Source organism: Zootoca vivipara, chromosome 9 (genome assembly GCF_965207765.1).
Source record: "Zootoca vivipara chromosome 9, rZooViv2.hap1.1, whole genome shotgun sequence".
NCBI lineage: Eukaryota > Metazoa > Chordata > Lepidosauria > Squamata > Lacertidae > Zootoca > Zootoca vivipara.
This window is the reverse complement of record NC_142592.1, coordinates 63,964,227-63,991,922: the sequence shown is the minus strand read 5'-3', so window position 1 is coordinate 63,991,922 and position 27,696 is coordinate 63,964,227. Positions and strand designations below refer to the sequence as shown.

The 27,696-nt window shown below is 46.0% G+C and overlaps 1 protein-coding gene across 1 annotated transcript in view; it reads right to left on the bottom strand.

Moving 5' to 3' along the window:
* Positions 1 to 27,696, bottom strand: part of SFMBT2 (Scm like with four mbt domains 2) — a 66,186-nt gene that overhangs the window by 14,377 nt on the left and 24,113 nt on the right. The window contains exons 6-14 of the mRNA XM_035127388.3: positions 23,975 to 24,221; positions 22,024 to 22,121; positions 16,233 to 16,334; positions 15,206 to 15,353; positions 11,672 to 11,754; positions 6,726 to 6,852; positions 5,454 to 5,567; positions 2,050 to 2,092; positions 1,021 to 1,091 (exon numbers count right to left, since the gene is read on the bottom strand). Of these exons, the coding sequence (XP_034983279.3) occupies positions 1,021 to 1,091; positions 2,050 to 2,092; positions 5,454 to 5,567; positions 6,726 to 6,852; positions 11,672 to 11,754; positions 15,206 to 15,353; positions 16,233 to 16,334; positions 22,024 to 22,121; positions 23,975 to 24,221 (1,033 nt within the window). The remainder of the gene's footprint in view (positions 1 to 1,020; positions 1,092 to 2,049; positions 2,093 to 5,453; positions 5,568 to 6,725; positions 6,853 to 11,671; positions 11,755 to 15,205; positions 15,354 to 16,232; positions 16,335 to 22,023; positions 22,122 to 23,974; positions 24,222 to 27,696) is intronic.

Genomic DNA, 27,696 nt, shown 5'->3' with positions numbered 1-27,696 from the left:
GCTTCTCTCTGAGTGAGTGTGGCAGGGGCTGTCCTAGAGCAGGATGTTAAGTATAAATGTTTAGCTGTACATTGAAATGGAAAATAACTCTGTGTATGCTCTATATGTCTATTGCTATCTAGGGAAATTCCACTGAAGCTAAGAAGAGCTCTCTGAGCACCTAAATGGGTTGATAACGAACATAGGATGTTCTCTGCTAGCTCTCAAACATGGTGCTTAACTTTAGATCACAGGAAAGGGTTATTCAGTTGCAAATATCCATTTCAAAGGTAAAGGCCTTTGAGTCTTTCTCTGGGAGCCACAGAGAGCAAAGGATGTGATTATGAGGTCTCTCCTGCCCAGAAAACAGCTCCAGGCTAATGGAGGCTGTGTGGAGAGAGGCAGACTTTTGATTTTAGTTCTGCTTGGAGCTATTTCAATTATGCAAGAAGATGAACCTGTGTCGGACATGCACATGATATTACACGACTATTTGGATGCAACATTGATTATTATGTTTTGAAGGAAGTTCTGTTAGTAAAGCTTTGAAACCATCTTTTGGGTCTGGACAATTTTTTTTATTCCAAGAGGAATCAGTTTTTATTCATCCAAGAGGAGTCATCCTATTGTTTCAAGTTGTTCAATATTAATATCTGCAATACAAGTGATGGAGGGGGCTGATGTCTGCACCATTTTGAGGTCCTGTCTTCTTCTGCTCTTTCCCTGCCAGGTCAGATTTATTTAGCCACGAGTGCTAAATCTGAGAAGTGAGCCCAAATTAAAATGCTAATTACAGAAACCTTTCATGGTGGTACAATGGTGCCCATAATGGTCAGGATTCATGTAAAGCCCACATGAGGAACCTGCTGCTTCCCAGATGCTATAAGACTACAATTCCCATTATCCCTGACCATTGGCTATGCTGGCAGGGGATAATGGGATCTGTAGTCCAACAATGTCTAAAAGGCCACAAGTTCTCCAAACCTGCTGTAATCGCTTCCCTGCCCACAAGGTTCATTTAACAGCACCCAAGAAACTCACCTATTGCGTCTGTCTGAGGAAGCATGCATGGCTCGTGAATTTTTTTCTCCACAGGCTCTCCATGTGGTAACCTAATGGATGACAAAAACCTGCATTTAAATTCTGTGAAACCTGAAGATGGATCGGGGCTGCCTGACGCAAGACGTCATATTTATTCATTGCAGCCTCTCCACATTTCCAATGTTAAGGTTGCAAGTTATGTTCCCTTACATTATTATTATTATTATTTATTTTATCTACACGGTGACAAACTGCACTTTCATAGCAAATCTAACAAGGCACTCTATAACATAAAAAAGTCAGCGCTACAATGACATCAATAAAGACTGGTTGATGTTTTGTTTTTGTTTTTAATCATGTTTCAAGGGCCTGCCTACACAGTACTGCATTTTAAAAAAGATGCCTTAAAGGAAGCAGGAACAACTCTCAGGAGGTTTCTAGTGGCCAGGAGTTCCGCACACTAAAAGCTTGGGTCCCTGGAAAAGGCTGACGGAAACCCAGAGATATGGAGAAGCACCGAAAACACCCCATCAACAGATCTCGGCAATCGAGGTGGAGTGTAAGGAATCAGGGTGCTGTAAAGGTATGTTGGGCTTAAGTTGTTTAGGGAATTGTGAATTAACACAAGAGACTTAAACCTGCTCTGGTCGCCAAATGGTATACCGCCCCCCCCCTCTTCCCCACCAAGGAGAGTATCAGCAGGCTCAAGTCCCTGACACAAGGTGGGTAGGGGGATATAATTCTGCCCACCCACCCTGCCTGCCCATTCAGACACAACTGATACATGAAGGGTCTTTTTAGACATCCCCTTAAGACATGCAGATGAAAGCACGCAAACCTGTGCTCGTCCAAGTCAGACAATGCGCATTCTGACCATGTTGGTACACAGGCTTCATTTTAAGGAGAATATCTATGCACACCCTGTGCTGTAAGCTGCAGCACGACTGCCATTTGGCTTAGCTGCAAATCTTAATTTATTATTTACATATTAAAGCTGCTGTGTTATTTACATTTTAAGTGCCTACTTACTGCTTTTCCGGCTGCACGACGGCAATCTTCCTCTTCCTTTGCACTGCAGAGCGAGAGAGAGAGAACAACACAATTTCGGTAATGCATGCTTGTAAATGTCTAACGCATTCTGTTCTCTGCGTGGGGAGGGCGGGGGGTTCAAATCTGCAAGCAAGACCAGATCCCCCCCCCACGGAGTACAGTGGTGCCTCGCTTAACGAACGCCCTGTAAGACGAAATTTTTGCTTAAAGAAAGGATTTTTCTAGCGGCGGTTGCCTCGCTAGACGAATTCATTTTACGAAAAATTCGTCTAGCGAATCGCGGTTTCCCATAGGAATGCATTGAAATTCAATTAATGCGTTCCTATGGGCATTTTTAAAAAAATCCAATGCATTCCTATGGGATTCGCTAGACGAATTTTCCGTTATAAGAATAGACCCGTGGAATGAATTAAATTCGTCTAGCGAGGCACCACTGTACATAATAACTGCTTTGCTGGATCAAATTAGAAGTTCATTTGGTCCCCAAATGTAGCCAAGTAGACATGATGGAGAAGTTTACAAGCCCAGCCCGACCCTCCACAAACCTCCAAGTGTTTGGCACCCACATCAGGTTCTGCCTCTGAACGTGGTGATCAATGCAGCGGTTATGACAAACAGCTGTCGATTTTATAAACTGCACTCTGCTAGGCACGGGTGGGGACCCTGTGTCCCTCCATATGTTTTGTTAGACTTTGGTTAGCTATTCTATTCCACTCTTCGTTCAAACAAGAGTAACGTCAGGGGACTCCAAAATATCAGTAATAAGCCCATCTCTGCCGCACCTGCCCCAAATCTCCCACTCTCCAGTTTCAGAGCCAAAAAAATTATCATTTGAGAATTTTCACTTCAGATCTTAACATAATGCTATCAGTTTAGGGGGTGACATCGCACCTAACGAAGTTCACACTGCAAACCAAGTGTTACATGGGCTGCGGATTAGGCTGTTTGAACAAACCAAACTTTCAAAGTTTGGTACGTTTCCGAGCCCAATTCAAAGTGTTGGTGCTGATCTTTAAAACCCTAAACAGCCTCGGCCCTGTAGACCTGAAGGAGTGCCTCCAACCCCATCGTTCAGCCTGGACACTGAGGTCCAGCGCCGAGGGCCTTCCGGCGGTTCCCTCGCTGCAAGAAGCGAAGTTACAGGGAACCAGGCAGAGGGCCTTCTCGGTGGTGGCACCCGCCCTGTGGAACACCCTACCATCAGATGTCAAGGAAATAAACAACTATCTGACTTTTAGAAGACATCTGAAGGCAGCCCTGTTTGGGGAAGTTTTTAATGTTTGATGTTTTGTTGCTTTATTATTATTATTATTAATAATAATATTACGTTGGAAGCTGCCCAGAGTGGCTCGGGAAACCCAGCCAGATGGGCGGGGTTTAAATAATAATAATAATAATAATAATAATTAAAGTATCTGGCTCCCCCCCCATTCCTGGGAAATATAGTTTGCTAAGGGTGCTGGGAGTTGTAGCTGTTTTGTGTATGCAGCCCCAGTAACATGGACAGCCCTTTGGCATAACTGCACTGACTGATATATTAAATGCTGGCTTCTTAACTGTGTGCGCAGCAAACCATTAGGCTTCAGCTTCATTAAGAAGCAGGCTGAAAGACTCTGCATGATCACTCATCTTCCTTTTACACGATCTGTACTTTAATAATAATAATAATACACAATAATCTTATTACGCTGCTAGATTTTGCACGCTCGATTACCCCTGGTGTCTTTATTCACTTAATGCATTAATAGCAATGAAGGCTGTGTACCGCTGCCTCTGTTGTGTTCTCCCAAATTGGGCATAGCTCCTTGATTTTAAAAGCCAAACGTGTTTTGCTCTTTAAGAAAACTTTCGTATTTTCCCGCATGACCTGCGAATTTCTGGGGAAGGCTTGCCATTTGTTCCATTCTGTATTTTGCATTCAACAGGCAAGCTATGTGCCATCCTGACCAACCAAACAGCTAACTAACGGAGCCCATAGTTCTTTCTCATCGTTTTCAACCACCTTATTCCCCAACAATTTATTTTAAAAGACAGCTGTCAACCTGCTCCTATGAGATGCTGTTTCTTTACTCAAGGAGTAGTCGCCTAGGGAAATGCAGCCCCACGGGGTCAAGCTAGGGTTGAGGTGAGAGATCCATCTTTGGGGCTGCTGGAGAACACGGCCCAAACGAACAAAAGGAATTTCAACAGGGACGAATCGCAAGTCCTGCACTTAGGCAGGAAGAACCAGTTGCACAAATATAGGATGGAGGGGCACTTGGCTTACTAGCAGTACAGCAGTACCTTGGTTCTCAAATGCCTTGGTACTCAAAACAACTTGGAACCCAAACACTGCAAACCCAGAAGTATGTATTCTGGTTTGCAAACTTTTTTCGGATGCCGAACGTGCTTCGTTTTGAGTGTTACACTTCCGATTTGAGTGTTACGCTGAGGTGTGTTTTTGCTATTTATTTTGCGTTTTTGTTTTTGCAGCTTTTCTTTTCTTTTTGTGACTGTGTGGAACCCAGTTCAGCTACTGATTGATTGATTGATTGATTGTGTGACTGCAGTACATTGTTTCTGGCTTTCATTTTATGAATCAATGTTCTCAATAGTAAAATTCATGTTAAATTGCTGTTTTAAGGGGTTGTTTTAAAAAGTCTGGAATGGATTAATCCATTCTGCATTACTTTCTATGGGAAAGCGCACCTTGGTTTTGGAGCGGACTTCCGGAAAGGATTAAATTTGAGAACCAAGGTACCACTGTACACGTGAAAAGGATCTTGGGGTCTTGGTGGACCACAAGCTTAACTTGAGTCAACAGGGTGATGCAGCAGCAAAAAAAAAAAAGGAGGGGGAAAAAAAGCTAAAGCTATTCTAGGCTGCATCAAGAGAAGTGGGTTTTGCTGTGTCAGTCTCCCAACCAACTACAGTGGTACCTTGGTTTAAGTACACAATTGGTTCCGGAAGTCTGTACTTAAACCTGAAGCAAACTTTCCCATTGAAAGTAATGGAAAGTGGATTAATCCGTTCCAGATGGCCCGTGGAGTACTCAACCTGAAGCGTACTTAACCCGAAGTATGAGTGTAATTGGTTCTGGAAGTCCGTACTTAACCTGAAGCGTACTTAACCTGAAGCAAACTTTCCCATTGAAATTAATGGAAAGTGGATTAATCTGTTCCAGACGGGTCCACGGAGTACTTAAACTGAAAGTACTCAAACCGAGGCGTACTTAAACCGAGGTATGACAGTATAACCGCACAATTTGTGAGGGTGTGCCTGCATCCCTCTCGAAAGCAGCGACACCCCGGAAGCTCCCCAAATCTCTTCGCCAACTAAGGCCTAGCTGCTGAAACGACACAGTAAAGGTTAACAGCCCCAATTTTGCTCTTCCGTGTACTTACACACAACTTTATGCGGTGTCGAGAGCTTGTAAGCATTTGCTTCACACCAGCCAACTGGGAATATGTTCATCGACTCCACATCGACAATGTATTCTGGGGCAGGCACCTGTAAACCTATAAAAGCAAATTTATTATGCCATTTGAAAGCCAGGAAGGCGGCGGCGGCAGAAGTCGTCTCCTCCATCTCAAAAGGGTAAGACATGCAGCAAGGAATAAACTCTCTGTTCCAAAACATCCTTTCATCATATCAGGCCCTAAAGAAATACAAGGCTGTTGCATTTTTAAAATTATATGAGAGAGAGAGAGAGAGAGAGAGGGAGGGAGAGAGAGAGAGAGAGAAAGTGCTAGCACAACAGCAGCATTCAGGTTACGTATACAGATGCCAACATTGCAATAATCGTAGAGCAGGGTTTCCCAAACTTGGGTCTCCAGCTGTTTTTGGACTACAATTCCCATCTTCCCTTACCACAGATCCTGCTAGCTAGGGATGATGGGAGCTGTAGTCCAACGACAGCTGGAGACCCAAGGTTGAGAAACCCTGTTGCAGAGCTTTCCTCCTTAAGTGTGCCAATGGCTTTGAAAAAAGGAGGAGACAAAGCAGGACAAGGGGATGCAATGGTAAGAGATCAGCTCTACAGCAAACACAGTTTCTGCGCCACCAGTTAAGTGAGACAAAATGGCAGTTCTTCTTCTTTAACGGCAACTAGGAAAAATACCGCCCCTAACTTGGTACAGTGGGGCTGAGATCTCCCCGCCACAATTAGGATTGAACAAAGCCTTCTCTTCCTCTCTGCAAGTGAGTATCTTGTAGGTATTCTTTATCCAAAGTAAAATATCCCATAAGTATACATTGCACAACGATTGACAGAAGACTTCTTCGTACTTCTTCCTTCAAGCCCAATTTCTTTTGAGCACCAGTGAAGGCCTCTGAGGGCGCATGGGTGCCCAGGGGTGCTCTGTTGTCAACCCACGCCATAAGCATACCTGCCAAGTTCTGAAATTACCATACCGGAAGTAGCGCAGCGGCCATTTTGGAACTGGGTGGAGCATGCTCAGAAGTGACTTTTGATGCTGCTGTGCCCAGTTCCCACATGGCTGCCGCACCAGAATAAACCGAGAAAAAGCCAAAAAAATCCGTTTTTTCGGCTGGGGACAGCTGGGAAAATGGGGGTTTCCCGGGGAAAACGGGAGACTTGGCAGCTATGGCCATAAGCCTATAAGGCCACTGCCGCCCATTGAAAACTACAAAATATAGTAGATATTCTAACTTACCTTCCAAGCGGAGCCACATTAACCTCCCTTTTACTGAGATGACGGAAGCCACACAGATTTCAGCCTGGTTCTTGGGGTTCACAGCCTCCAGCTTCATGTTTTTCGTAAAGCCTCGGCTGAAGGATACCTGAAAGAGGCAACCACATAGCCCCTGGCTTTAGTTTTGTACCCCTTGGCCCTTGAGCAGATAGCAGCACTTTGTCTAGTTTTCAGGACATTGACGGCAGCTTAAAAGAGGGTTGGATGCTCATCTTGAATATGTCCATTCCCCTAACACTTCTGGTTCAACAGGTGTCCAATGTTTTCGGCGATAACTGCGATTACAAAGAACTAACCGAATGACTGAGATGTGTCAACACTTCCAAGTAAGGTTGCCAGACTCAATAGTGGACAGGACTTCTGTGCCTTTAATTGCCCTGCTCTCTTTTGAGTCTGGAAACCTTAAAGAGAAACCAGCAGAAATGTCTGCTGGTTTCTCTTTAAGGTTTCCAGACTCAAAAGAGAGCAGGGCAATTAAAGGCACAGAAGTCCTGTCCTCTATTGAGTCTGGCAACCCTACTTCCAAGCACGAAATTTAAGTTTGATCTGAGAAGCTGGCCCTCGCCACACAATCGCTTGGCCTTTGTCACCAATGAACTATTTCCTCAACTGAACAAATGATGGAAATTAGCACAATCCTCAAGTTGTTTTGTGGTGCTCATTTGATAGATATTGAGATTTACCTCTGATGGATGGCAGGGGGAGAGAGAATGGATAAAAAATATTGATCCAGAACCATTGAAAGTGCACCAGTTCCTACTGCATGCAAGCTAAGCAAAGCCATTAAATGTTGAGGGTCTGCAATCTGAACTTCGTTAATAAGACATTCATGAATCGCCCCCATGCAAGGCCACTTAAAAGAGCGCAGAGATTAATGGGGACTGATTTGACGAGGATCTCATGCGACTTGCTAAAGGGAAAATTGGAGAGAGCCACGTTAGTCCCAAATCCTAAACTGTGTCTAAATAAATAATATATATATATAAATTATACCCACACGCCTGCCATAGTTGCCTTCATGTGATGGCTGTTACCAGAAGAACTTTAAGGGGAATTCCTGACCTTTTGAGCACCAGACATTTAAAACACTATTGCACCACTTTAAATAGCAATGGCTTCCCCGCAAAGAATCCTGGGAAGTGTAGTTTTTTTCTTTTCTTTAAGGTGCTGAGAGTTGCTAAAGGTAAAGGTAGAGGCGCCCCTGACCATCAGGTCCAGTTGTGTCCGACTCTGGGGTTGCGGCGCTCATTTCGCTCTATAGGCTGAGGGAGCCAGTGTTTGTCCGCAGACAGCTTCCTGGTCATGTGGCCAGCATTACTAAGCCGCTTCTGGCGAACCAGAGCAGCGCACGGAAACGCTGTTTACCTTCCCGCCGGAGCGGTCCCTATTTATCTACTTGCACTTTGATGTGCTTTCAAACTGCTAGGTGGGCAGGAGCTGGGACCGAGCAATGGGAGCTCACCCCGTTGCAGGGATTCGAACTGCCGACCTTCTGATCAGCAAGCCCTAGGCTCAGTGGTTTAACCCACAGTGCCATCTGGGTCCCTGCTGAGAGTTGCTAGGAGGCCCCTATTTCCCACCCAGGGCGCCAATTCCTCGTGGGCGAAATGAGACAGGTGAACATCATTGGTTTATCAACCAATCAATCCCTCTTCCCAGGGAACTCTGGGAACTGAAGTTCTGTGAGGCGAACAGGGGTTTCCTAGCAATTCTCAGCACCCTTAAAGTTTTGAGGGTTTTTTTTGTTGCCGGTGTGTGTGTGTTGCTAGGCCCCAATGCCAACAACTTTGAGGCTTCCTTGGACTGCAAAGGTATTAGATATCGTAGCTCTATGCTCAATAACAGTTCTGATATAATAGAGCGAACTGGTCACAGAGGAGCTGTTAAGCATTATGTTATAGCACTATGGGCTGTTATTTAGGCTGTTAATTTTCCATGAATCATTATGAGCAGAAATGTATTCGTGGAAAGTATGGTATATATTATATATAAACAAACTGACAGTGACTAAGTGAGAGCTGAATACTCTTTTAAAAAAGGACAGGCATTGATGTGGATGGAATAATCTGACCATTTTGGTTCCACTAAGTTTCTCATTTGTTCCAAGTGTCAAATTCATTTTGCCCTGTTTCTTAACCGGTTTGAAAAAGTTTTACAAACCAAACACACACACCGACACAAAGTTTCACATGCATTTTGACCTTTCACATTTTGTCAAATAATGGCCAATTGTTTTAAACAAGCTGGAACGTGTCCAGAGGAGGGCAACCAAAATGGTCAAAGGCCTGGAAACGATGCCTTATGAGGAACGGCTTAGGGAGCTGGATATGTTTAGCCTGGAGAAGAGAAGGTTAAGGGATGATATGATAGCCATGTTCAAATATATAAAAGGATGTCATATAGAGGAGGGAGAAAGGTTGTTTTCTGCTGCTCCAGAGAAGCGGACACGGAGCAATGGATTCAAACTACAAGAAAGAAGATTCCACCTAAACATTAGGAAGAACTTCCTGACAGTAAGAGCTGTTCGGCAGTGGAATTTGCTCCCAAGGAGTGTGGTGGAGTCTCCTTCTTTGGAGGTCTTTAAGCAGAGGCTTGACAGGCATATGTCAAGAATGCTTTGATGGTGTTTCCTGCTTGGCAGGGGGTTGGACTGGATGGCCCTTGTGGTCTCTTCCAACTCTATGATTCTATGACTCAAATCAGTCACCTTATTGCCTTGCAACATTTCTATGATGGATTAGACAGCAAAGCTATACTGTGCGCTTTATATTTGACAAAAGCTACAGGTTTCTCTTCCTGCAAGTCATTTCCCCGTATGTAATGTGTTTTTCCATGTTAGTTTGTGTCCTAGTACACATTTCTGGGACCATTCTTTGGTTGGCAAACTGCATCCCAAAATTGTAAGAAGTGAAAATTTGGTCTGGGAAGTACAAATTAGGTGGGTGCTGACTGAAAGGTGAACGGACTCAAATTTCTCTCCCACAATCTTACTGCAAGAAATAGAAAGGAGGGAGCTTCTCAAGAACGGGCAGAGATAAACGCAGCCCAGTTTTACAGGACAGGAAAACTCAAGCTAAGGGTGGCAAGGGAAGCAAGGAGGGAGAAAAAGAGCTTTTTTAAAACCCTCAAATAAGAGAGAGGGAAACGATTCTAGAATCCTAACAGCTGACCAAGAGAAGGCAGAATCATAGAATCATAGAGTTGGAAGAGACCACAGGAGCCATCCAGTCCAACCCCCTGCCAAGCAGGAAACACCATCAAAGCATTCTTGACAGATGGCTGTCAAGCCTCTGCTTAAAGACCTCCAAAGAAGGAGACTCCACCACAATCCTTGGTAGCAAATTCCACTGCCGAACAGCTCTTACTGTCAGGAAGTTCTTCCTAATGTTTAGGTGGAATCTTCTTTCTTGAAGTTTGAATCCATTGCTCCGTGTCCGCTTCTCTGGAGCAGTAGAAAACAACCTTTCACCCTCCTCCATATGACATCCTTTCATATATTTGAACAGAACCTGAAGCTCATTGGTGAAGCACCAGCCAATCATGTAGAGGCTCCCTGTTTCAATCCCTGACACCTGCAAGTGGGACTGGGAATGCCCCTTACCCAAAGCCCAGGAGAGTGGCTGCCAATCCGTGTAGACAGCACTGACCTGGATGGACCAGGTATAAGGAAGCTTCCTATGTTTCCTACTCGGCTCCTATTTTTCCTCCAACTCCTCCTCGAAGGGGAACTCTATGCAACCCCACCCAGTTCCGGGTTCCACCCACCGAGTTTCCGGTTGAAAAGGATCCTGGGAGGGAGGATCAGCAACGTCCTTCAGAGTAGACGACACCAGGGCAACGGAGCCAAATGGACCAACTCGGTGTCAGGCAGTTTCCTGCGCTCGGAGAAACAAAACTTCCCAATGCTCCCTAGCAGGGGGGGGCCTGGAGATTTTGCTTGGGACTACATCTCCCATCATCCTTGGTCAACGGCCATTCTAGCTAGGGTTTATGGGGACTGGAGTCCGGCAGAATCTAGGGGACATCACGGTGGTAGACTCCAGTCTCTGGGCTGCTTTCGGCTTCCCTATTTTGTCCACTGCATCCATTTTCCCACCAGCCCAGAAGCTCAGATGCCATGTTGTTGTTGGGGTGTTGTTATTTTTAAAAAGATAAATGCTGCATTTCCTCCCCCCCCCCCTCATTGTTTAAGCCAGGCATCCTCAAACTTTGGCCCTCCAGTTGTTTTGGACTACAATTCCCATCATCTCTGACCACTGGTCCTGTTAGCTAGGGATCATGGGAGTTGTAGGCCAAAAGTTTGGGGTGGGCTGCAGTTCTGGGGTGCCTGGTTTAAGCAGTCCCTGCTGCTTAGTTCGTGGTGCTGAAAGGCGGAAGCTAAGAACCAGCAAACGAGGAGGCCGGTGGGGGATTAGCAGATATAAAAGAAAAGCAGTCTGAAGATCTCGCTGCCCTTTCTAAGTCTGAATGCACAGCTTGCGATCATCAACATCGTTTGGGTCTTTGATCTTATTTATGCCTCACCTTTCCTCCAAGGAGCTCAAGCAGCCATCAATGGTTTTCTATCCATTTTATCATCCCGCAACAACCCTGTGAGGCAGGTTAGGCTGAGGGGACCATGACTGGGCCCCAAGGTCACCCAGCAGGTTTCACGGCTGAGCAGGGATTCGAACCCTGGTCTCCCAGGTCCTAGTCCAACACTCTAACCACTACACCACAGTGGCCCTCACTAGATTTGGACACATATTCAGCCTATATCAATTTACGTATTGATGGGATATTTGCATTAGTGTCAGAGGATGAAGTCCCCCCCCTTGTTACATTTGCAGCCAGCCAAATAAATAAACAAACAAATCTGTCTCAATTAAATCAATAAACCTTTTTAGAAAAGGAAAACGGGATCTTACATTTCTGAAGCAGAACTGGGGAGCTGCTTCAGTTCCACATTGCTTCTGGTAATCCGCCCAGTCGAAGTCCTGGCTAGAATAACCTGCAAGACAGCGCATAAGACTATAAACAGGGCTTTATTTTTCAGCCTCAGCTCACCAGAACTCAGTTCGGGCACCTCTCAGGTGGGCACCTTTGCCATTATAAGAAAACAGAGGTGAGTTCATGGTGAGTTCTGGAACCTCTTTTTTTTTTTTAGCACTGAATATAAGGACATAAGAAGGAGCGTCTCCACCCCCATCATTCAGCCCGGACACTGAGGTCCAGCTCCAAGGGCCTTCTGGTGGTTCCCTCACTGCGAGAAGTGAAGTTACAGGGCCTTCTTGGTAGTGGCACCCACCCTCTGGAATGCCCTCCCATCAGATGTCAAACAGATAAATACTTTAACTACTGTATATGACTTTTAGAAGACATCTGAAAGCAGTCCTGTATAGGGAAGTTTTTAATATTAGATGTTTTTCTGCGATTTAATAATTTCTTGAAATCCGCCCAGAAGGTAGGATCCGAACCAACGGGTTCAAAGGAGATTCCAACTAACCATTAGGAAGAAATTCTGGATGGTAAAAGCTGTTTGGCAACTTGGGAGGTGGCGACTCTCCTTCCTTGGAGGTTTTTAAGCAGAGGTTGGATGGCTACCAGCCATGGATGCTTTAGCTGAGATTCCTGCATTGCAGGGGGTTGGACTAGATGACCCACAGGGGACCCTTTCTGTTCTGCAGTTCTATGATTCTGGGTACCAAAAAGTTCCCACTGTCAAGGTCCCTTTGAAGAACGGTGGCTTGCCTCTTTGGCAGCTGGATCTGCTTCAGCCTCAAATCCCCAGCTGTCTTCATTGCTCGGCTCTTCCACCCGTGCACTTATTGCAATTTTGGACTGTGGTCCTGCCTGAAGCCAGCCCTTCTCCAACCAGGTGCAGTTCAGGTGTGTTGTACTACAACTCCCATCAGCCTCAAGTAACAGGTGTTAGATGCTGGCGGCTAGCTGCCCTTTTATAACCAGCTAAGTAGGTGGCGCTGTGGTCTAAACCACAGAGCCTAGGGCTTGTCGATCAGAAGGTCGGCGGTTTGAATCCCTGTGACGGGGTGAGCTCCTGTTGCTTGGTCCCAGCTCCTGCCAACCTAGCAAGTAGAAGGTAAACGGCGTTTCCGTGTGCTGCTCTGGTTCGCCAGAGGCGGCTTTGTCATGCTGGCCACATGACCTGGAAGCTGTACGCCGGCTCCCTCGGCCAATAATGCGAGATGAGCGCCGCAACCCCAGAGTCGGTCACGACTGGACCTAATGGTCAGGGGTCCCTTTACCTTTACCTTAAGTATTTTATTAACCGCAGTGGCCTGTGTTAAGATTTCAGATGATGGCAATAGCATGCCGTCAAGGAGCGGCGCATGATTACATTTGAGCGCATAGCTGAGCGTTCTCTGCAAACTGCTGTAATCCTTGAGCAAATGTTCTTTCCCCTTAAACAGCTCATAAAAGGGTGCATTGGCTCTTAATGTTTAAGAAAGAAAGAAAGAAAAGAGGTCTATAAATCCAGCTTAGTAAATATAAGCGGTGCCAGCTCAGTGCTTACATTTCTTGGCAGTTAATGGAGATGCATTTGCTGGCTGGCACCGAACAGAAAGAGCACATGGGTCTATTTTTGGCCCCAGGGAACCCACACAATTCTTCTTCCAGTTGTTTAATAGCAGGGAAGGAATGTACATTAAATCTGCCTCCAGGCAAAAGGGGATAAATTCAGTTTAGGAAAAACATGCAGCCTAACCTCTACCCGTCCCCAGAAAACCAGCGCCCAAAGCAGGCCGTGTTGGTATAATAAAGCAGAATTTATTTATTTATTGTGTTTAGGTGTCACTTTCTAGACCAGCTTGGGAAAATAAGGGTGTCTTGAAAAATATTGTTGTGTCACCATTTCATAGAATCCTAGAACTGGAAGATCAACTGCAATGAAACTCTCTCTCTCTTGTTATTTATGACTCGCTTGTTTTGTATGCGGTGCGATGAGATACACTGCCACTGCACTTTTGGGTTGTTACATTCTTCTTCTTCTTTGGCAATCACACATAGCCGAGTAAGATTGTCTTCCATAAACACGGTTTTAACAATGGGTCTGTAAGTGACTGTGGAGGCCAATTCTGGATCCACACGTCCTTCCACAGTGGGGACATTGGTTTCTCAGTGGGAGTTGATCACAGTGTGGATTTGCCAAGCGTGCCTTCCTCTTAGCACGTTTCTCCCTTGCGTCCTGAGTTTGAGAGTCTTCAAAGCCCATGACACCTTTGGTAAAGGCTGTTCTCGAACTGGAGCGCTCGCAGGCCAGTGTTTCCCAGTGGTCAGTGTTTATACAGTACTACTTTTTTTAGATTTGCCTTGAGACAGTCTTTAAACCTCTTTTGTTGACCACTAGCATTATGCCTTCCAATAATAATAAATTATTATTATATAATAAACTACAATACAATACAATACAATACAATACAATACAATATAATATAATTGTAATAAATTACTTTCCAATAGTAATAAAGCTTATGGGGGGAATAAATGATTCTGCCCCCCGTACATTATCCTCACAACAACCCTGCGAGGTAGGGTGGGTTAGACTTAGAGACACACTGAGTTAGGCTTAGAGATGATGCCAGGTTTTCTCAAGCATTAAGCCAAAACTTGAACCACGATGCAAGGAGTCATGATTGTGGGTCTTTCCTGGTGCTCCAGAATGCCTTTCCCTGGCTGAAATAGGCAATTCTGCAGTTGCTATTAAAACAGATTGCGGTGTGTGCTTCGTTGCGGTGTTCCTGTGGCACCCGCAACAAGCTTCTCCAATTTGTGATTGCAAAAGGGCACCCCCCGAGAAAGGCTGGTGACTGCCGCAGTACACCATGCCAGTTCTCAAACATACAGCATTTTTCCGTGTATAAGTCGCCCCCATGTATAAGACGCCCAAAATTAAGAAATTAAGTTCTTTAGCTTTTCTGAGGGGTGGGGGAGGTCACTTCCGCCAATCGCTCACCCGCCTGCCCGCCACCGCTGTTCGCTTGCCACAACCACTGCCGATCGTACACCTCGCCGCCCCCAACAGCCCACCCGCCCACTTGCTGCTGCCACCAATCGCCTGGCCAATTGCCGCAGCCACAGCCAATCACCAGCAGGCCTCGCCGCAGCCACCAATCGCCCGCCCAATCACCAAAGCCAATCTCCCGCTTGCTGCTGCTATTAATCACACGTCCCTGCTCTGCATTGACTATCCGTGTCTTTTTGCCCAATTTTTTTCTCAGCAAAAAGCGTCGTCTTATACACGGAAAAATACGGTAAATATCTGGGAGCTTCATGGCTGAGTCCCTCTCTCCAGATTTGGCATGCAGCGCTTATAGGCTTCTCCCATGTCTCATGTCCTGGGTTATGCAACCCTGAGACCCACTATCAAAATCAAAACAAGCCAGTAGCACTCTGAAAACTCAGGAAAGTCTTTTTGCCCAGAGAGAGCTATATATACAGACCTTTGGGTGGTGACAGGTGGACTCCGTTTTTAAGGCACCACTGTACTGGCATGATCGCCAAGGAATCGGCATGGCAAATCATGGAGGCTGCGCTGGCTTCGGGACGGAGGTCGTCGATGGTTACTTGAACAAAATGGTTGTTAAAAACCTGAAGGGAACCAAACAGTTTTGCATTAAGGAAAACGCCCCCGCCATCGATACACAGAACGAATGTTCAGGGACCGGACTTTTGTTTTCCTTTCCTTTTGCACTGAAAATACTGTACTAGGTTCAGCATAAAGGTAAAGGGACCCCTGACCATTAGGTCCAGTCGTGACTGACTCTGGGGTTGCGGCGCTCATCTCGCGGTATTGGCCGAGGGAGCGTGGCCAGCATGACAAAGCCGCTTCTGGCGAACCAGAGCAGCACACGGAAACGCCGTTTACTTTCCCACCGGAGTGGTACCTATTTATCTACTTGCACTTTGACGTGCTTTCGAACTGCTAGGTTGGCAGGAGCAGGGACCGAGCAACGGGAGCTCATCTCGTCGTGGGGATTTGAACCGCCGACCTTCTGATTGGCAAGCCCTAGGCTCAGTGGTTTAACCCACAGTGCCACCCGTGTCCTCGGGATACTCGTCAGCAAAAGTGGGTCCGCAATTTTCACATTCAGGTCCAAAACCTACCTCACAGGGTTGTTGTGAGGATAAAATGGGGAGTGGGAGAACCACGTATGCAACCTGGAGCGCCTTGGAGGAAAAGGTGGGGTAGAAATGCACCATAATAAATAAATAAAGTGGGAGTGCTCTTTTTGGGTGAAGGAAAGTTTGTCAAGAGTGCCCCCACCATTGAGCTTACCACTAATAAACCACCCTAGACCTCATGGGGAAGGGAAGGGAAGGGAAGAAATCTTTATTATTATTATTATTATTATTATTATTATTATTATTATTATCCAGCTGTGTTAGAATCATAGAATTTTAGACTTGGAAGGGACCCAAGGGTCATCTAGTCCAACCCCCTGCCTTCCTCCATTTTAAATCTCTCACCTTAGATATTGTAGCGGGACAAATCCTACATGGCTCTTTCGTATCCACCGCCTCCAGTTTCATGCCCACCGTGAACAGGTGGTTCCTCAAGTCGTCATGGTCCTATGAAACAAAAACAAATAAATCCAAGGCTTTGTCCCCGAGGCTCAGAAGGTGATTAGGTAAAAAAGGTAAAAGACCATAGCTGCCAAGTCTCCCGTTTTCTCCGGGAAACCCCCGCTTTTCCAGATGTCCCCAGCCGAAAAAAACGGATTTTTTTGTTTTTCCCCGGTTTATTCCGGCGCAGCGGCCATTTTGGAACTGGGCGGAGCATGCTCAGAAGCGACTTTTGATGCTGCTCTGCCCAGTTCCAAAATGGCTGCAGCATGACTTCTGGTGCGGCAGCCATTTTGGAACTGGGCACAGCAGCATCAAAAGTCACTTCTGAGCATGCTCCGCCCAGTTCCAAAATGGCCGCCACGCTACTTCCAGTATGCAAATTTCGGTCCGGTCCCTTATTTTTCAGAGAGGAACTTGGCAGGTATGTAAAAGACCCCTGGACAGTCAAGGCGACTACAGGGTTGCGGCGCTCATCTCCGTCACGGGGATTCAAACTGCCGACCTTCCGATCGGCAAGCCCAAGAGGCTCAGTGGAGTCCAAGTAGGGAGCAAGCACCATTTATCTGACTCCCTGGGATTTGGGTCCTCTTTGCAGCAGCGGTTGTGGGCCCACCATGGCTACACACCATGGTATCTTCTGTTCTCCATCCTGCCTAAGTCACATCCCCTCTTGTTGGCACCTGTCAGTCTCGAGAGACAATGGAGTTCTCCTCCAGGGGTGAAGCCAAACTAATGCGTTACTAGGGTTGCCATATTTTGCAGAGCAAAAAAAGAAGCCACATTTGCCGACTTCTACTTTTAAATACAGATCCCTTTGATGGCTGTCATTTCAAATGCCCCTGCTATATCAATCAGATTTTATTCAACTGCCAGAAGCTGTGATAATACTCCTAGCCGCAATGTTCTTAACTTTCAACAACAAAATAAAAATAATACACATTGCTCCCTCACTTGCCACGTGAAAGTATTTGGGCTCGTGTTCACATCTTTGTGAACAGAAGTGTGCACAGAACAGTTTTTAAAACTGTTTAACATGTACATATGGGCTCTCCTTAAGGGCAAGGGGATGTTAACTCTTGCCCTCCCAGACTCCTTCTCCAAGATCTTGTAGCTGAGCTAGCATCCTTTTAGTTCAGCCACAAGAGAAGGAATTTATACAGTATGTAGCTATTTTAAAACGCTTCTCTGTTGTGATTCTCTGCTGCAGACTAGCCTAGCCGGGTATCTTAGGTCCGAGTCTAATGCACTAGAAAAATTTTCTCGGGATACTGGAAACAAAAAAAACACACAGACATTTTGCCAAATTTAAAAAAATCTACCAGGACAGAAATTTTAATCCTGGAAAAGAGGACGTGTCCAGGGAAAAGAGGTCATATGGCAACTCTAGAAGTGACTTCCCCAGGGAGAAAGCCTGGGCAGCGTGTATGGAGGTCCAGATGACAAGACAGCCCCTCTTGGCCTCAGTTTAACGGGAAGCGTGAGAAGGTGGCTTCAAAACGCTCCCTCCGCCCCTGCCAGCGAACCTTTTACCAGCCTGTCTCAGATTCAGAGGAATGAAAGAGACGGCAAACATATGCTTCCTTTCAAGACGCCAATTAATCTACATAATTTCTGAAGGATACATTTCACTGGAGCGAACACAAAGCTTTTAATTGCTATTAGGCTCAAATTGACGCACAGACGTGATGGATTGCTCTCTGAATTCCTTGGCGCACATCCGTGGCAGATAATAATACTTCTCTTTCTTTCTCTCTCTCTACTCTTGAGACAAAAAAGGAAGTAGGGTGTGCTCATGGACCCTCCACGCTGCATCAAACACAGGTCCTTTACGTTCAAGACGACATAGCAGATGTAAGTGACTGTGTGAGATACCAATTTGTGCTTAAGAGACTTGAGAGCCAGTGTAGTCTAGCGGTTAAAGGGCCGGGCTATAAGACCTGGGAGACCAGGGTTCAAATCTCCACTTGGCCACACGAAGCTCACTGGGAGACCTCGGGGGGGACAGTCGCTGCCTCTCAGCCCAGCCTACCTCACAGGGTTGTTGTGAGGATAAAATAGGGAGGAGGAGACGTACGCCATCTTGCAAAGGGTTGGACTAGATGACCCTCAGGGTCCCTCCCAACTCTGCCATTGTGTGATTCCATGATTCATCTGACTGGGTTTCCCCAACCACTCTGGGGCATCTTTGCACCTCAAAGCTCCTAGGTTCATCTGTATAAACAAAGTGTTCTTTGAAATACTCATGTAATATATAGACCAGGTAATTTAACTGATTGCAAATTAGATGATTCACTAGGGCATTTGCTGGGCTATTAGCTAACCATTTATATTTATATTGTTTCTATATTGTGCTGAAAGCTGCCCAGAGTCGCTAGGGAATCCCAGCCAGATGGGCGGGGAATAATAATAATAATAATAATAATAATAATAATAATAATAATAATATTGCTCATTCTATGATTACTGATCATAAATAATTTTTAAAAAATTCTTCTCCAGCTTGGGATCACTTTGCGATGAAGGGTGGGCTAAAATGGTGTTTAGACAAAATGAAATAAATCAAGAATCGTTGCTTTCAAATGCTTAAGGTGGCGGGGGGTGGGGGTGTCCCCAACTTTTCAGGGGGTCTGGAAGCACATTTAAGTGTGTTTGCAGAACTCTGCAGTTGAAAGGATTTGATTCCAGAAGCCACACATTTTGCGCTTCCAAACACAGCGCTGACCCCTCTCCCCTCCAATTATGCGCCAATTTCGTGTGGTTTTCCACCACTGGGAAACTATTGCTTTCCAACAGCCTGATTTCCATCGAAAGGAAGAGGACCGCTTCCATCACTGGCCCGTGTTGCAGCAACGACAGTATTCTTGATACTAGTAATTCCACTCCCCATTCTCCACTGGAACCAAGTGTTTTTTGAAAGCAGGAGCAATAACACACTCCCAGCCCCCACCCCCCACTCAGAGCTGAATTGTAAAGGTGCTTGTAGGATAGAGTGCACTTGTTTGCAATTCATCACCTTCTCCTTTTATTAAACCTGCAGAGTTTTCCATACCGATATATCCTCACCGCAGGGGAAACTGAACTCACAAGCCAGCCGGCTCAAGGTGAGAATTTATTGCTTTGACAGGGCATAGCTGGCAAGAAACTCAAATCCAAATTGCTGCAAAGAAATACTGGCTGAGATCTAGGGATGGAGGGGGGCAGGGAGCACGGCCTGGATCAGATGTTAAAGCGAATCCACCTAATTGTCAGGGCTGGAGTCAGCAGCAAAAATAAATACATCTCTCGAGGCCAGTGAAGGTGAATCTTTATTCAAGGAAGCAAACCACAGCTCAGGCCTAGTGGTCACAGCAATGCTTTTGAGGAAGTCTTTCCCACCATCACTCTCCTGGCTCTGAGCCTTCTTCCCTTTGCCGGGGGGGGGGGGGTGTTGTGTTTCCCCCCCAACAGTGCCTCCCACCACCACCCTGCCTCCAGCCAGTCCAGGACACTAATTCACATTTTCCAAAACAATATGCAAACCGAAAACACAGAACCTTGAGGCAGATGCTGCAGTTCAATGCATATAGGTGAAACTCGGAAAATTAGAATATCGTCAAAAAGTGCATTTATTTCAGTACAATCGTACCTCAGGTTGCGAACAACCCGGGTTACGAACTTCGCAAACCCGGAAGTATTTTCGCCGCACGCCTTTGCACATGCGCAAAGCGCGAAAATAGCGCTTTGCGCATGCGCAAAACGGCGGTTCGGGCCCTTTTCGGGTTACGAACTGCGACCCGTAACGGATCGCGTTCGTAACCCGAGGTACCACTGTAATGCAACTTATTTTTTTTTCTTTTAATTTTTACAAATGCTTTCTTTTGGAAATTCCACAGTAATAAAACAAATAGTTACAATAATACAAAAATAAACAAAAATAAACATCGCTATTACATTTCATTAATTACATTCCACTTATAATTGACCCGCCTAACGACAAATAATTGCAATTGCAACAAATAAAGGCTTGGCATATCTTGCTTTGCATGTCATGCATCTATCTCATATATTGGTTTCACCTTTTAAGTTGCGTTACTGAAATAAATTCACTTTTCGACGATATTCTAATTATATGAGTTTCACCTGTACAGTACCAGTGGCATAGCAGGGGTTGCTGGCACCCGGGGCAGGCAAGCCACCAATGCTGATGGAGTGCCCCGCCACCAGAGCCAAGCAGGGGCGTGCCTGCTCACATGGGGGGAGCCTGGTCGGCCAATGCTGGCGCCTGCGTGGGTTGTGCCCTCCTCTCAAATTTTGTCCCTGGGCCCCCCTATGCTACGCCACTGCACAGTACCAAGCTAGATGGACGCAAGTTCTGACATGGTGTTAGAAGGTTAGGCAAGCTTTCTCTCTGTGAAACGACAGCACTAGGCATGGAAACTGCCAGGTTGTAAGCACCCGTTCTAGCCTACAGCCTCTCCCAACTTGGCGTCATCCAGGCACGTTGAACTACAACTCCCAACAACCCTGACCAGTTGTCTGGTGCTGATGGTCGGTGGGAGTCCACAGATCTGGAGGGCACCAAATTGGGGGTGGCCGTAGGCTGGAATTTGCAAAGATGGCTTCAACAGGCAACCCATGGAGGGACTGCCCTAGGGTTTAAAATGGCGGCAGCAGTAATAGAGCTATGGAGAAAGTGCCATCAAGCAAGGAGCTGGCCGTCTCCATGAAGCCCAGTCTCCCATTCCTTATTCTGTTGAATCCTGACAAGACAGAAGTACTATTTTGGGGGGACAGGAGGCGGGCAGGTGTGGAGGACTCCCTGGTCTTGAATGGGGTAACTGTGCCCCTGAAGAACCAGGTGCGCAGCCTGGGAGTCATTTTGGACTCACAGCTGTCCATGGAGGCACAGGTTAATTCTGTGTCCAGGGCAGCTGTCTACCAGCTCCATCTGGTACGCAGGCTGAGACCCTACCTGCCCGCGGACTGTCTCGCCAGAGTGGTGCATGCTCTGGTTATCTCCCGCTTGGACTACTGCAATGCGTTCTACGTGGGGCTACCTTTGAAGGTGACCCGGAAACTGCAATTAATCCAGACTGCGGCAGCTAGACTGGTGACTGGGAGTGGCCGCCGGGACCACATAACACCGGTCCTGAGAGATCTACACTGGCTCCCCAGTACGTTTCCGAGCACAATTCAAAGTGTTGGTACTGACCTTTAAAGCCCTAAACGGCCTCGGTCCTGTATACCTGAAGGAGCGTCTCCACCCCCACCATTCAGCCCGGACACTGAGATCTAGTAGCGAGGTCCTTCTGGCAGTTTCCTCATTGCGAGAAGTGAGGTTACAGGGAACCAGACAGAGGGCCTTCTCGGTAGTGGCACCTGTCCTGTGGAACGCCCTCCCAGCAGATGTCAAGGCAATAAGTAACTATTTTACCTTTAGAAGACAACTGAAGGCGGCTCTGTTTAGGGAAGTTTTTAATGTTTGATGCTGTACTGTTTTTAATATTCGGTTGGAAGCCGCCCAGAGTGCCTGGGGAAACCCAGCCAGATGGGTGGGGTATAAATAATAAATTATTGTTATTATTGTTATTATTGTTATTATTCCAAACAAAGATGGATGAGTCTGATACGAGAATCAGGGGCACGGCACAGGGATGCCACCGAAATTCAAACCGGCTGTTGTTTCAGCTGAAAAGGGAATACCGGATCCTACCTTAAACACTTCCATAGGGAGGGGAAACTGTGCTGCCTCAATCAGGGATTTATCCAGAGCAGAATGCCACTCAGACACAGTCTTCAGAGAACAGATTTCTAAAACAAACCACACCAGAAATCACATGGATGTTGAAGCAGTGCATATTAACATTCTGCAATGCTTCATTCAATCTGCAAATACGTGGTTGGCATTCGACTGTCCCGTGACACAATGGAGTGAGCCTCCAGGGGTGAAGTCAAACCGCCGCATTAGCAGCACTGAAGTGGCCTCCCTGGGGCGCAAGCCTGGGCAGTGTGCATGGAGGTCCTGGACTGCCCAGACAACAAGGTCCTCGTCTCGGTCTCGTTGGTGTGGGCCAAAAGAAAGCTGATACACATTTGGCACCAGCTTGGCTGCAGGAGTTGGCAAAAGGAGGCGAACAGGGTGCCATCCAACCACCTTAGGGACTACACTCCAGATTTGTGTAGGGTTTACTGCTTAGCCTTTTCTTCTCCTAAAGATATCCCCCAAAGGAAAGGAAGTTTAGGATCAGAATTTGCTTTCTCCTAGGTGGGCCAGCTTCCCAGGTTCTCTCTCTCTCTCTCTCTCTCTCTCTCTCTCTCTCACACACACACACACACACACACACACACACACACACATTCATATAATATATTGCTCATATAGGCCTCATTTGCACACCTGGTAGATTTTACCGGATTTGTCCTAACAGACCCGCACAGCAATTTGCTTTTAAGCTGCCCTGAGGACTCAACTGATTACCATGCTTTGCAAAGTACAAAAACCGTAAATCGAGGGGGCGGGAAAGTTGCGTTGGCTGCCTCACTCAGTGCTTTTAAGCAATTCACAGCAGGTTTTCCTTTAAACGCCTGTAAATCCATTCGCAGGAGGAAAGTGAGATTAAAATAAAGCCTTTCCTTCTGGGAAGGCATTCTCTTGCCTCACTGCGCCCCTACAAAACTGCACGCCCCCAGAATACAACATGATGGGAGAGATAAGCAAGCTCTCCTACTAAGTCAAGCTAGAGCTCTCTTCCCGCTGCTCCTAGAATCAAGGTCAGTAAATCTGTTAATGAAGACAATAGGGCAAAGTTTTGGCACTCGGCCCGAAATACACTTAACACTGTTATCACCTGTTTGCAGCACCTCTGGGATAAACACTGAGCTCACCTGCAACTTGAACTGATTTGTGAGGGTCCAATACCTGCCCAAGACATTTTGTGGCTTGAGACAGAGCAGGGAATGGCCTCTCACCTCACCAAGTCAAAGTGCATGCCCAAGGTCTGCCAAGTTATTTTGCCGCCCGAGGCAGAAGATCCCACAAGCACCTTTCTAGTAGTCAAAGCACAATACAGGCGACTCTTGGCTAGGGCTGGGCAGGGCAATATATTTTTATATCATTCCTAACCGGTTCCTATTGTGATATCTGTTTCATAATTTTTGACCTGGCAATATATTGTGAATCATGATGTGTGTGCGCTATGCAAAAACCACAATGCAGGGGAAAACCATGAAGCCAGACAATGCCTCTACATAGCCCCCGTCCTTATTTCACATGTCCTGATCTATTGGTCTATTGCGATGTTTAGCTGGTGATGTTGAAAACCAGATATTGCCCAGCCCTGCTCTTACATTCTGGGGATAGCAAAATCATGTATAGTCTAAACACCTTGGGTTCAATGGCGGGTGAGGTTGCCAAAGTCCCTTTCCTCTCGCACACTTGATCCTTTTATGCCCACTTTTAATTCCTTTCGCCAATTGTGCGAAGCTTATGCAACTTAAATGTGCGTAAGTTGTGAGTTACCTGTAACAGCAAAGCAAGGCCATGTAGGTACCATACATTTAAAGCATATTATACCATTCATCAACCGCAGGCAGGCAAGGGACCTCCTGCCCTATAACATCAGCAGTATTAGGAAACTTATTTCTGCTTTTTAAATTTTTTTTACCTGCGGGTGGTTCCAGTCTGTACTTATTCTCTTGACACCAACCAACTGGTCGAAGTCTGTAATCCAAGTAAAACAACCACTGGTCATAGGATTCAGTCTCCTCCAATCCCACATAGCGAAGGCGTAATCTTCCTCCAATATTCTCAAGAACACTAACTATCCAGTATTGAAAGGGACTCTGGGAATCCTGAAGTTCTATTAAGGAATCAACTGTAATGAGGTCTACAGGGTTTTTCCCTCGCAGAGGCTGTTTGAACAGAAGCAAAACTCCTTATTTTAAACTTTATGCGAAGTCTTCTCACGGTAACAGAGACAGCAGAAGATTTATATCTTTTATTTATTTTTTATTCTATATTTTGTGTGTGTGTGTGTGAATGCAGCTAGATGATGGTTTTTCTTCACCTTTATCCCAGCGGTCTCTCCTTCCTCCTAATTTTAACCCAGTCATACATTCCAAACGCAAAAGAAAAAGAGAGAGGGGAAAACAGGAAGAGAAATAAACTGTGCTTAATGCTCAACAATCATTCATTTCGAAAACGACTCTCTCCCCCCCCCCCATTTATTTATTTTTATTAATATCCCAGGAATCGGATTATCTGAAAATAAAATAAACAGTCTTAACTGTAGGGAGCTGTGACAAGGAAATGTTTAGGGAAAAGGAGCGAGCTTTTAAATTTCCACCTTGCAAAGTCACATATATATTCAGATCCTGGCAGCAGAAGCTGGTCCATTTGGAGAAATGAGCCACTGCCCAGCCATCTTCAGTTTGCCCCCAGATACCCCTCACCTGCCCTGTTTTCTTACTTACAAATACTCCAGGGGGTGGCCCTGCCTGCCAATGTCCTCCTCCTCCTTAAGTCCCAGTGTTGCGCTTGCAGAATTCAGCAGAAGGCCGGAGAAGGACAGGGGCAAAACTAGAATGAGCTGGCTCTACTTGCCATCGGCTCTGGCGCCACCTACTGTCCGCCTCCCAACCTTCCACCCTACCAGTCGCCACTAGATTCTGGGTGTTGATTTCTGAATTACATTTACATTTTTCTTTCTTTCTCTTTTTTAGGATGAGCTATGTATGGCCTTTTGGGTGTGCGCGTGTATGCACACACACACGTGTGTGTCAGCAAGTGTGAATTTGAAGAACGAACCAGACATTACTTTCATAGCGTGTTTAGCAATCACATCTGTGTGCTTTTTGTTTTAAAAAAAGGACCAGGTGTGCGTGTGTTGAGGGGATTTTTGTAGAGACTGTAGCCCGTGGGAAGGAGAGGCTTCACCCTACACTCCCCAACCACAATCCCAATGAAATCCTCTAGCACGGCAAAAGCATTATAATAAAAACTTCCATTGGTGCCAATGGCAGTTGTTTTTCTAATGACTAATTTGCTCGTGGGGGTCATTGCAAGTAGTATTGCAACTAGGGAGGGTCGGGTCTGGCAAACTGCAGTCCCAATTAACCCCAATCCCATGTGGCTGTTAATTAATTAATTGTATTTTAAAAAAACAAAAAAGGTGGTCACTAAACACGTTGTTAAAGCAGTACCTGGTTTGGCCCTTTACCAAAATAAATAAAATTATTCTTGAAACATAAGCATCCAATCTGCAAAATCTTGAAGGTTTTTCAATGTTTTTAACACGACAATTTCCAGATGGCTCATAAGCACATCCGGGGAACGTTATGACGGAGTGTTGGGGGGGACGGGGGCCTCTCCTGCCTATATGCACTTGTTCTATGTGTTTTTAAATTCCTGTTGGTTTGGGGGTTGCCTGATTAAAACTCTTAGGTGAGGAATGGGGGAAAGAGAAGGAAAACAGGACTTCTATAGATAATAATCAACTCTGTCTTGAGCATCCATTTCTACAGCAAAAGGAAGGAAGCACTACGGTCTAGAGACAGCATTTTTGCTAAAATGATAAGCAGTGATGGTGGTAATTGTCATTAAAAAATAATAATATCTGGCACCAGTTACAATTTGCACACACACCCACCCGCCCGATCCTCACGCCTGACTATTGAGCAAACAACGCAATAGTGATTATTCTAGCAAGTAAGCTACCAATTCGGATAGCAAACTGTGAAGCAGGCCTGGAGCCATTAATTTTTTTGTAGTGGTGGTGATCGTGGGGAGGAGCTGAAAGTTAGTAGACCTCTAAAGCAGCAGAGACTGAAATAAAAGCACTTGGTCTGTTAAAATTAAAAGCTATGGGGTACAGTATATTAAATACTGCAGTAAAATGCAGTTGGGTGTCACTGGGCAGAATAAACACTGGGATTGAGTTGAATTGAGCAGCCAGACAGAATGTACTGCCTGTGCATTTCTCATGAAAATAAAGAGCCAGAGGCTTTAAAATAAAAAAAAGTGGAATATCCATCGTAAGGAATATCCAGGGCTCACTTTATTGAAAGCACACCACAAGGTATTAAGACTATCCATTGCTCCTGCAATGCTTTAGCAAGCCACACAGATTTGCATCTCTCTGTGTTGCACCAAGAATGGAATCATAGAATTGGGGAGCTGGAAGGGACCCCAGCGGTCACCTAGTCCAACCCCACCCCCCACTGCAATGCAGGAATCACAGCTGGACTAGAGATAACCCTCATCTTGCAGAGACACAACTTGGAAACATCCCACACAAACTCCACACTGTTGTGGACACATTGAACCGCACAGCAATGATCTCACAGCATAATCTTACCGAACTGCAGCCAATTAGGAGATCGTGAAGATAATAGAAACACCTTGTTAGATCCACCCTGTTCCAACCTTGTATATTTGGTAGCTCAGCCAGTAGATCATGAGACTCTTAATCTTAGGGTCGTGGGTTTGAGCCCCATGCTGGGCAAAAGATTCCTGCATTGCAGGGGGTTGGACTAGATGACCCTCGTTGTCCCTTCCAACTCTACAATTCTATGATTTCCACCATCAGCACCATGCCCCCAAGAGCAAGGCAGGGGAACCTAAAGCGCTCTATATCAGGCTCCCTCAACCTCGGCCCTCCAGATGTTTTTGGCCTACAACTCCCATGATCCCTAGCTAGCAGGATCAGTGGTCAGGGATGATGGGAATTGTAGTCTCAAAACATCTGGAGGGCCGAGTTTGAGGAAGCCTGCTCTAGATGTTGCTGGACCTCAGATCTTACCATACCTGCTGGCTGGGATTAACAATATCAAGAGGAGAATGTGTTTTCCAGTGCTTTACGCCAAGGGCGCTGACTTGGGCCTTATGTTACGGCGCCTGTGACATAACATGATGTCATGACATCATGTCATGACATCAGCGATGCGGAGGCACTGCCAAGGCCTCGCGGGGTCTCAGAAGTTATGTCCGAGACCTCTGAGTGACTTCTGGTTACTACATCGTCTGGGAGGTCATGTCAAGGCTCCGTGATGACTTTCAATAGAAACCAGAAGTCACGTCAGTGCCCCATGTTGTGGGTGCTAAGCACCCATAAAAAACTGTGGGTGCCCTGGCACCCAGGGCCCCCAAGATCTAGTGCCTATGCCCTACACTAACCAGCTCAATGTCTCTGCGAAGGTCATTACTGTACTGTGAAAAGGAATTCCAAACAAGCATAGAATGTCTTGCTTCCATGCATTGAAAGAAACCCAGATAAGAAAATCTGGACCTGTTTGATTCCCTCTTCACACTCCAATAGCCTAGAATCCGATTACTTAAGAATGTAATTGCACTTAAAAGTTGTGCCTCTCTTAGATGACCCACATGCAA